At 37.6% G+C, this 11,500-nt stretch overlaps 1 protein-coding gene across 2 annotated transcripts in view; it reads right to left on the bottom strand.

Moving 5' to 3' along the window:
- Positions 1 to 1,064: 1,064 nt before the first annotated feature.
- Positions 1,065 to 11,500, bottom strand: part of SMAD4 (SMAD family member 4) — a 21,584-nt gene continuing 11,148 nt past the window's right edge. For both annotated transcript variants that reach the window (XM_072416472.1, XM_072416471.1), the window contains 9 exons: positions 10,990 to 11,019; positions 10,657 to 10,872; positions 10,253 to 10,372; positions 8,377 to 8,490; positions 7,291 to 7,341; positions 6,264 to 6,447; positions 5,724 to 5,892; positions 4,929 to 5,067; positions 1,065 to 4,004 (listed from right to left, as the gene is read on the bottom strand). In XM_072416472.1, coding sequence (XP_072272573.1) covers positions 3,793 to 4,004; positions 4,929 to 5,067; positions 5,724 to 5,892; positions 6,264 to 6,447; positions 7,291 to 7,341; positions 8,377 to 8,490; positions 10,253 to 10,372; positions 10,657 to 10,872; positions 10,990 to 11,019 — 1,235 coding nt within the window. In that variant the 3' untranslated portion in view covers positions 1,065 to 3,792. The remainder of the gene's footprint in view (positions 4,005 to 4,928; positions 5,068 to 5,723; positions 5,893 to 6,263; positions 6,448 to 7,290; positions 7,342 to 8,376; positions 8,491 to 10,252; positions 10,373 to 10,656; positions 10,873 to 10,989; positions 11,020 to 11,500) is intronic.

Here is an 11,500-nt window from a genome sequence, read left to right as displayed (position 1 = left end):
GAATGTATTTCCAGCTTTTGAAAGGCGTAGAAAGGCAAACATGATAAGCAATGAGCCAACTATGCATAACTCCACATTAATAAAGGAACATTTATTACCAAATATCCAGATACTAAACATGACTGAATTACAATGTCCTGAAGACTAATGAAGAATGATAACTCTATCCAGAGAAAAGGTGAGTCCCTATCATCAACAAGGTTCCTGAAGAAAAGGCTATTATATATTGTAGTTGTGTGTACCAGGAAAATTGCTCAGGATAATTGGCAAGAGAGTGTGCAAGCTTAGCATCACAAAACAATTTCACCACACATCCTCCCAAACTTTGTGACTGGGTGAGAAATAAAGCCCTTTCTTGGTGGAAAGAAAAAGAACCTACATAGGCAGCTTGCGTTCCATCCGCAACAGCAAAGAAAAGCAAAGAAAAGGTAAGTGTGCTTTCTATTTATCATCCCTTTAAAGGTAACTGTTATGTGGCATAATATTGTGTAGTTTTTAATTAAACAAGATTAAATTGTAGAGCTTAAGCTCCTAATATTGTAATTAGAAAACAAAGAACGCTTGGGACAGACACACCTTTTGGAGAAGCTAGTTTTGCATAAAACATGGAGGTTGCCATTGTTCCTCCTTGCTTGGCTATCATGACAATTTAATCGCTTGGCAATTTTGGAAGTTATCATGTCAAAGCAAGTACACAGATTAGGTGCTGATTTTCTTGTACAGAAAAATTAGCCTGATTTATAAGACTGGAGAGGATAGACTATCATGGGAGAACCTGAGTGATTCAGCAATCCTAGAATAGATTTAGTTCAGGAAAGCATATGCCAACAGCAAATGATTTTTAAGAAATCCATTCCAGTTTTTTTGGAACACCCAGGTTCTCCCACAATAGTCTTATCTTTTTCAGTCTTGGAGAGTTTTATTAAATCAGGCCCAAAGTGTCAACGTATTGAAGCCATGGGATTACCGAGCAGGCAGCTAGCATGCCAACACACTCTTCTAGAAGACAGGCTTGTGTTTATTTTATTTTTTTTAAGACCATCAATAAGAGAACAAGTCACTGGTAATAAACAAATGGCTGTTTATTGAGAATTAGTAATTTGTTAGAACACAAGTCACTTTCTACTATACAAGTCAACAAATAAAGACACTACAACTGCTGCAGTATATAAAAGGCTTAATGCAATCAGATATGTTGTGATACTAATATCTAGATAAAAAGCATACATATCTTCGGATGAATATTTCATAGCATTGTGACTAATTTATAGAATATGTACAAGGTCTTAAGTACATGACTAAATCGCCGTGGTATGTGGTGATTGTAATCTCCGGTCAGGTACAAGGGTAGGCTCATGTACAATTAGTAAAGGTTAAGACCAATCAGCAAATTAGAAGAAAAATAAAGATTTGGAATATACAATGGGAAATGTTAGGGTATGTTCATCAGACTAGCAGTATTTCACTACAGAGTTTACCACCCCCCTGAGCTCCTATGGTAATACCCAGGAGGGGTATTAGGCTGTAACAAAAGCCTAGCAGAGCAGTTCCTCTATGGAGATAGAACAGGTGGCAAACATGTAGCAAGCAAAAACAATTGCAGCAACACTGCCACCTCCTACTGCCCATCAAAAGTTAATAAACCCATGACCCATTCAATTCAACGTTTACCAATTGTTGCAAGAGGGTTTTTGTTTTGTTCCTAAATAAGCCACCATTTTTATTCCCATCTTTGCTGTAGGCTTTAGTGAGGCATTAAAGAATGGGAAGAGTTTTGCAAATCTTAAAAGGATTTAAAACGTTAAAAAATTACAATTATTGCACAGTAGGTAGGAAAGGTTATTTTATACAATGGATACGTTTTATAAGAATTAAAGGAGGGAGAGCCGATAGAAAGACAATCTTCCAGGTTTGTCTTTTTCTTTTTTAAACAAAAGGGCAAAATCAAGCAAATACAGTAAACATTTACCATTTAGGTCAGTGGTATTTTAAAAGAAGGTAGGATTGAGAGAGGGGGGCACACAAAGGGTTTCTAATTAAAATTACAAGATAGTAAAACTTGATAATCAGACCACAGGCCAGTTATGCAGACTGTTGAGGTATGAAAGGCATTCATTTAACTCCAATGAACAAGATATTCACAAAATGGAACCAATTTTTTTAATGGAGTTTAAACAGAATTACAAAAATATGGTTTGGTTACATTTTTGAATGAGGCCCCTGTAGTGTTATTGATACATTTTGTTTCCATGTATTCGTTAGAATGATTCAAATAGGGTGAGGCCACCATTTAGGTTTCTCATAAGACAATGATAAACATTCAAGGAGTGGAGATTTTTTTCCCCACTGGCTTTAGTACATAGAATAAAATTTGCCAAAGCTAAAGCCCACGGAAGTGGAGCTTTGGGAAATTCAGAAAAAATTGAAAATGATCACAGAGCTGCTTGCACTATAATGGACTGCAATACCTTCCAACAACCCTTCTCAATATGACTTATGCCCGAGGAAAAGGAGAGTGAATGGAGTGCAGTGTAATACTTGAGGATTTAGGCACATAAGACTCGGTCCACAAAGCATTACACCAGTGATTTTCAACTTTGGTACCTCGATAATTTGATAGGGGTTCCTTGAGCAATGAGCAATTTCTGACTCTCAGGTCAGTTAAAGTGACACAATGATCTTTTTGACCATCTGTATGGGTGACATTCTTCCCATATTGTACTGTGAGCTGTGAATATAATTATAGCAGGGGTTTCCTGAAGCCCTAAAACTAATTTCAAGGGTTCCTCAATGTTAAAAAGTTGGAGAAATGCTGCTTTATATATGCAAACCTTAAACTGACCACTGACCATACCCTAAACAGTCCCTAGAATAATCAAATCTAAACCTTACATTAATTTAATAACTCAAGCAGGCCTTGCACTACAAATGAATAGCAGAACTAATGGAGACATTACACAATTACACGGGATGGAACTCGAATTAATATTACTTGATTTATTTTAGGTATCCTTATACGGGTGGGTTTGCTTTGTGAATTGAGCATTTATAGTGAGGTCATCATCCTATCCCATCCAGTTGGAAGTTTGCTTAGGTCAGCTCTCACCATTGTCAGCATCACAACTGATGACATATGCAGCACCAACACAACTGCAGATCTAAATGGCCAAGATGGCGCTTGTCTTTGGCTGTAAAGGATAGGAGGGTGAGAATCCCCGGATCATTTTGTTGATTAGAGCTGTGCAAGCCAATAAGAAATGCTCCGACCAGGTTTATTAGATTTGTACAGAAGATAGTGTCACGTCACAAAATAAAAAAAAGACTGGTAATAGATTTTCATGTGTAAGAGTGCATATCAATAAAAAATTCAAGATGAGAATATGTGGGAGTTGGCATTCCAGACGTTTACAAGGTAAAAACTCCAAAGCAGTGGCATAAATCATTGTTTTAGCACAAATCCAACTATTTATTGTGTGTGTGTGTGGATACTGATATTCTCTTTCCTTCAGACACTTCCCAACGCCATGGTCATAAATTGCAGAATGCAGTGCAGGCTTTAAAATCCCAAGCAAGTGAAGAATAGAGCACATGTAAATGCAATGTCAGGGTCTCGAGTAAAAGTCTGAATCTACCCTGACCTAAGTTAAGCGGAAGAATTTATGCGCAGATAGTTTTATATATATATATCTATTTATATATATATATTATGATTACAAACATGATTGGGCTTTTCAGTCCTCCATCCTGACAATGTAATGGATACATTTGTGATGGAACCTTGTTGGGCGTTAATCAGTCCAGAGGTTGGGGGTCTGCAATGGGCATGGTGTGAAGGACTTCGTCCAACAGTTGAAGAGCACGGTGTAAGTGAATTTCAATCCAGCATGGGGTCTCCTTTATACTCTGCCTTGGGTAATCAGGACCCCAACCTTTCACAAAGCTCATCCGCAGAATACACAGCCTACGGAGGTCGTCAACGCCAATTCCTGCTGCTGCGGATAAACCTTGGAAAAGACAAAACAGGCTGATCAGCTATGTAGACACATGAGTAGGTATTTTTTTTTAAATAAATGACAAAAAATAGCAGTTCAAGACAAAAAAAATACAAAGTGCTAACCATAAAAACTTGGTTCACAGACCACATGAGCCTATTGGCATCTGATTGCATGCAACATTTCTCTTTTGGCTTGGGTAGGGTAGCAACATGTATATATATATATATATATATCTCTATCTATATCTGCTCTTTAATCAACAAAATAAAAATGCACAGGACTTGTGAATCCCTGCAACACTGTTTGGTTTGGCAAAAAACCTGGATTTATTCTGCTTCAAGTCAGGGAAACCACTGCAGATCCTGCACACAAGAAACTGATACCTCTGCGATATCAAAAAGCAGTAAAAATGTGACATATGTTAACTGGGAATTGAAAACTACCATTAAAGCTAGTAACCACAAAGCAGGATGGTAAATGGCTTACTATAATCTGGTAGAGCCCACATGAAACATGCCAGAAGCCTTACAAAATCAGAAAACCCCATCCAACTGAGCCAGTCTAGCCAGCTTGGTGCACTAGATTGAATGGAAAACACGATCTAGAAAAAAATAAATTGTTGAAAAGCTACAGATCTTGTATTACTTTCTTGTAGAGATGAAAACACAAATGAAATTGTGTATGCGTGTATGCAGGAATTTATATATATATATATATATATATATATATATATATATATATATATATATATATATAACTTATAGAACTTAATCTGTTCCAACTTTAAAGACATTAGGATATTTGAAAATTACAGAAAAAGGATAAAACCCCACTAACTGCTACTGGGAATGGACTTTAATCTACTTAAGAATGCAAAATGCACTCGAAATGAAAATACATATACACACATATATATGAACATATTTCACTTACTTATGGCTGGCGCAATGCCCCCAACCGATCCTGGCCCAGGTATGTTACCAGCCACAGCTGCTGCCTGTGCTGCTGCTGCCGCCTGAGCTGTGGCTGCTTGCTGTTGCATTTGTCGGTGACACTGTCGTAGATCAAACACCTAGGGCCGGGGACATAGGAAGAATATCAAAGTTATTCCCAATTTTTATTATATAAAACTAGACAAAAGGAAACGTACTCGTTATAAAAAATCAGTAACAAAATCAAAAAGCCCTGCAGGACTTCATCTCTTAGAAGCCCTTTCAATACAGAACATTGTGTGTGCATGCTCCTAGTAGTCAAGGCAGCAGCAGTGTTTTTTAGGGGTAAAAAAAAAAAAATATCAATGTAAACATTCTTACACTCGAGGAGTTAAGAATGAGAAATAAGAATATATTAATAAACTTTAAGCAAACCTATCATTACATTTGTAACATTATATAAAAGGATGGCTAACCCTTTTACAGAATGTTAAAATGTTTTCTTCTCCTTCTGCCTTTACCACCACAGTGGTAGACTGGAGGGGAAACCCGCAGGCTCCTTGGATACATCCGACACATCTCACACATCTGGAGAGGAGATAACTTTTGCCGAGATATACACGTTAAGTATGAGCATCTGGGAAACTCCTGACAGCGTCACAGACCTGCACTTAGGATCCTTTTTTTATGCCTGTTTGCAGTTTATTACAGAAACAATATAAATATATATTCAGGGAAAATGTTGGACTGGAAGAAACCAAATATGGCGCAAAGAATATTTTAGTTGTATAATTACCTTAATATATGCACTTGGGTAAATTTTGTGAACGGCGTCTCCGGGAGCACGGCCAGCTTCTCTGTCAAGGTAGTAGCTCTGTACAAACACTGCATGGTCACTAAGACAGCGCACCCAAACGTCTCCTTCACCTTTACACTCCAGCTGCACGCCTTTTCCTATGTGTAACCTGAGGGTGAGAAGAGACAGCTAACAGAACCACACAAATATGAAAAATGTAGCAAAGACATGCATGCACAACAGCACAATTGTGCATGGATGATTTTGAATTACTGCACTTGGTACATGGGAGCAAAACTGTGTGTGTGTTAACAGTTGTGAACAAAATACACACAGTAGAGAGAAAAAAAAAAAAAGTATAGGATTGTATGTGTCTCTAAATGGGAAACTATCTACTACTATAAATAAAATATATATACCACATATTAAAAAGATAAAGTGTGTGCTTAGTCAAATATTCAGGTATGTGTGAACTGCAACTTTCCATTGAGGATGTTATTCTAATTATACTCTTCAGTAAAAAAAAAAAAAAAATCATACCTTGCTCTCTCAATAGCTTCTGTTCTATGTACATTGGAGAGCTGTCCTAAGCAAAAGCGATCACCACCAGATGGATCTACATAACCATCCACAGTGACAATAGGACAGCTTGAAGGGACTTTGAAGGTCTCCCCCACCTGAACATCCATTTCAAAGTACGCAATTGAGCACCAGTACTCAGGGGCTGCCAGGAGCATGGGAAAAAAAGAAAATAAAACATTATTCATAAAAGAAAAAAATCATAATACTTTATATTAAAATTAGAGTAGAATCATTTTAAGTATTTTTAACTGCATTACTGCATTTATAAATACCCTCTCTCTGCACAATCTCTCATGCTGTGGATACATTCATCTACATTATTCCTTTGACAGCTACCAGCACTTTGCAAAATTAAAAGCTGTTAACCTCAGCTTCTGTTCCCACCAATAAAAAGGAACCGGAGTGGTTACCGATTGTGTGATTACAATCAGCAATTACCCATGAAACAGCAAGACCACTCCAGCCAGTTGATGACAGTGTGCTTATGTTCAATACAGTAATTGTCTAAAACAATTTAATACATCCACTATAATTCCCTTTATGCAATCTAAAAGAATTTGACATAGGCAGCGCTACATCTCTGTGAAAAGGTTCCGCTTTGATATGAAATAGTTACTGCTTAACATATAATAGGATTTCCACAAGTTATTCTGGCATCAGAGACATTTAGGAACACAAAATGAATGTGTGTAAAGTTGTACAAACACCAACTGCTATGATAAAGTCCATAGAAAAGTAATGATTTCATTCTGCAGCATCTCCAGAACACTAATGACATATTTAGATGGCTTGGCCCTTAGGCCAGTAATGTAACTTCAAATGGAACATAAGTCCCAAATAATTGGACAAACTGAAGTAAATTCAATGAAACCTCTCAAAATTGAAAAAAAAAAAACATTGCATCTTGTAGATTAAAATACCTAACTCTGCAAAACATATATTTGTTTAAAGTTTATTGCTTAGCTCAAAGTATATTTATACTCACCTGGGTGATTGGAAATTGGAGGCTGGAATGCAAGTTCATTGTGAACAGGCCCTGAAAAACAAGATCCTCACCAATTAAATAACTTTGTATTAATTTTTTAGATTACCACGTATAAATTACATCATCAAATAATCCATGAAGGAATTACACAAATTTCAGATGATTTACACTAAACATTTACATTTAAGAGGTCTTGAATTCTGTTAAAGTCTTCTTACTGTCTCTTCACATAACCAGCTCAGGTTTTACAATCCCAGTGTTTAAACAAGAAATTATTTTAAGTTGGGTGGGAAGAAATAGTAGGTGTGTGTCACCCTCTGTTTTGTGACCCAACTGTTCAGTAAGTACCCAAAAACTGTTTGGTGGTTACTGAAAAGTGCCAGGTGGTGCACGGCTAAAAGGGGCTGGAGAAACATTGCAATCCTTTTCTCCTCCACCCAGTGTCTAGCACTGGACTTATCGCCATTCGTTAGGAAGTTACACATCAGAGAGTGGCCCTGTGCCTAACAACCATCAACCCAATGAAATGCTCTGCAACTTCCACATGTAGGTTGATGAGACCAGTGCTCATACGCAGCTTTCCCTGAATCCGCCGCTTTAGTTACTTCTGTTTCTGCAGCACCAGAATTTTAGGCAGATGTGGTTCCTAGTTTTGCCGAGCAAAATCTTTTTTTGTCTAGAAATAAAATTATAAGCAAACACGGTGTACTGTCTGCTGGTAGACAACACTATCATCACCATGTCCTATTGACATGTACCCTTTAAACTCATCCACAAGGGAATTTGCATAAAATATGGCTGAGCAACAGTTTCCTGCACCCTAAATTTCTGTACAGCAAGTTTCATTCATTCTTGCAAAACTAAAAAGCAGGCATCAGGTTTTACAAAACATCAACCTTTTAAGTGACGCCCTCAGAGGTTTCCTAATTAAGTCTATAGGTGGACTGTAGATAAACTCCTGTAAACTGAATGGTTAGGCAATTATTGCCAAGCTTGGAAATGACAGATAGCGAAGAACCCTATAAGAAAGAAAGGCATGGATGGAACTGATCAATGTATTAAAACAACATCGGCAAAGAAACTTACAGTAATGTCCGGGATGGGGCATGGGTGGATGGTGCTGAAGATGTCCATTCTGGTGGTGAGACATATTGGGTGTGTAAGCTGCTGTTCTACTTCCAGTCCAGGTTGTGGTACTGTCTACAACATTACATAGAACATGATTACTATTTTGACCCTTAGTCTGGATGCAGTGTCAGCAATATGTCTCAGGAGGGATCTTAAAATAATGCAGTTATGATATTTCATGCACAAAAAAAAATGAATCAACAAAAAAAAATAAAATCTGCAGAGTGTTATGGAGGATGACAGATCTCCAGCCTTAAAACTGGGGTGGCAGACCAGAGAAAATTGTGAATGCTTTTGATGTGGACAAATTTAAAAAGGTCAAAAAGTGACTCATAACATGGATCAAAAAAGATTATTGTATTGGGGAGAAACTCGTTAAGTCATTTTAAAGGGCATTATTGCAGGGGGCTGCATCCAACTTATTAGGGGGCACAAGCCCAGCACATAGGCAATTAATGTACAGTGTAGGCATACTTTCATTTTATATTTGAACAAAGCTGCCCACCTATTCAACAAGAAGTTCAGATATAACAATGACAACTAGGACCAAACTAGTATAATAAACTCTCCACATGTCAAGCACATCTTTTATAGCGGGTAATTGGTAACTGGGACACATTAAATGGAGACTATAGTGAGTGTGTGGCACGCACACCACCACTAAATGCACCTCATGCTTGTTAAAGGTTTATTGTACACTTTGCATTTTACAAACCACCAGGCTAAGCTCTTTCTCTAAGGTGGAGAATCATGTGGGTGCACTAAGACTTATGCAAAAAGTAAAAGTGAAGTATATCTGAAGCCAATTCAGCAATAGTAGCATGACTGTGGCTCTGAATCTTCCACTAAAAATTAAAAAAAAAAAGAAAAAACAAATCATAAAAAGGAAAGTTATGAGTTTTGCCTTCACACAAAACGTAGGAGTGCTCCAAGTACAACTGAAGCAACTTTTGTCATTCTAATATCTACTGAGAATCTGTGCTTGGGACAACTTGCCTTTCTATTACTCTTCCACCCACTAGAGGTTTGGCTTATTGAAGAAATGATGGAGCCTTCAGTATTCAGTATTTTGTTGTTGGAAAGGATGGTGAAAGATTCTTTCCAACAATAATTATTGCACGTGTGTACGTAGTTTAAGGCTAGCCTCCAGTTGATCTCTAACCCCAAAAGGCACTCAAAATTGATAATTAGTACTAAATAAAAGAAGATAATATCAATGGATATATACATACTAAGCCCAACTTCCATCAATGTTTAATGTAAAAAGCATGCATGCTTAGCATGTGTAACATTTTTAAGTGTTTGTTACCTCTGACAGACCACGTTCACCTCCGTGACAATGACGTCATTTGCTTTGGCCTCCAGAAGGTTGGAGCAATTTTTGTACAGACATCATCCTGGCCTATAATGCTGGCTTAGAGATGACAGTCAAAAAAATCCTAATGTTTGTGTAGTTTCTGGCCGTGTTCAACATCTGACACAGATCAGCCCCTGCTGCAACTTTTCACCCTACAACATGAGACTGAGGAAATGCTTCCTCCTGCCTTTAGCAGACTGATGACAATCTCAATCGCCAGGACTCATCCTCAACAACATGTTTTTAACTACAAAAGGAAAATCTGAAGAGTGATAATGTTGCTCTATATTGCCTCAGGATTTAATAAATGCAGACTTGTTCCTGAAAGATCCACTTTAAACAATTAAAAATTTTAAATGTTGTACCACTCGGGGGATCATTTTGTGCTGTATCCTAATTTGATAATAGTGAGACCCATAGCAATATACTTTGCATATACATTGATTCATTCATGTAAAACAGCTGCAGTCTACTTACTGTGATGATAAGTAGCTGGTTGAGCACTGAAACCATTTTGCTGAGTCCCTTGAGGCGGCACAGAGGCAATCTGCAAAAGTCCATCACCATGTGTAGCTGCCAATAAACTGGTAGGCTGACCTGGGGAGGACAACATTAATATTAAAAACGCAGTCTTGAATTCATATAAATAGAAAGTGCAGAAAGAACATCAGAGGTCTAACGTGCAGATTATTTGGGTTTACAGACAACGGAAAGTTGTTTCAGCAGTTTTGTTTTAAGCTCTTTCCTTAATCAGATATTTGTCTTATGCTATTCTGTTCCCAAGATACAAAGGTTGAACTAGGAATAATTGTAACGGCACAATCTTATCTTTATACTCACTATGAGGAGCAAGAACATGTGGAAATGTAGCAGTTACTCACTGGTTGAGGGTACTGGGATGCTGGAGAAAGAGGTGGCATTTGGGGTGCTCGGCTCGCTAGATGACAGCAGTGAAGGATTGCTGTAGCTCTCGCTTGATGACCTATTACTTGGTGGGTGCTGGATTGTCTGAATAGAATGTCCATCAGAAGAGGAAATGCTTTGTTGTGCTTCATAGTCATGGCCATATTCATCCTTCACTAGTAAGCTAGATGGCGCTTCAACACAATAAGAAAACAAGTCAGTCTAAATTTGTCGCTTTACATCGATATAGATTAAAATCATTTACCAGCAGTAAAGTTTGCAAAAAAAAAAAAATACACATCGGTACTTACCAGTGCTTTGGAGCGTGAGCCCTGACAAATCTAAAAGAAGAAAGAGGCAAAAAGAATTAAGTGATGAGACCCTGAAAATACATGAAAACGCAGATGGGAAAGGACACCATAAAGTGAGCTCAATACACTAAGCTACAATGCACACCATTCTAGCATAAAGATGATTATTTTCATCAAGGAACATGAAAAATGAATTGCTGACGTGGGCGTTATTTCTATGTATAAACACTTTCATTTGTTATCTACTTTTTTTGTATTACTGAAGCCTTACATTTACAGGGGGTCATTTCTTGAAATACCACTGCTTCACTTTTATCTGATTGCTGTAGATAGGGTTGACTGCCTTCTGTCCCCACCATCTACTGAGTTACCACCTCCTGGCACCTATATTGATACTAGAATCAGATGGAGAAACCACTACCAGTGATAGCACCACACGACTAGAAGTTAATTCTTGAAGAAGTCAGACAAAATTGAAGCAGCAGCTTTTCTTCTAAAATTATATATATAT

The sequence above is a fragment of the Pyxicephalus adspersus genome, chromosome 6, assembly GCF_032062135.1.
Source record: "Pyxicephalus adspersus chromosome 6, UCB_Pads_2.0, whole genome shotgun sequence".
Lineage (NCBI taxonomy): Eukaryota > Metazoa > Chordata > Amphibia > Anura > Pyxicephalidae > Pyxicephalus > Pyxicephalus adspersus.
This window is presented reverse-complemented; position numbering and strand designations above follow the sequence as displayed.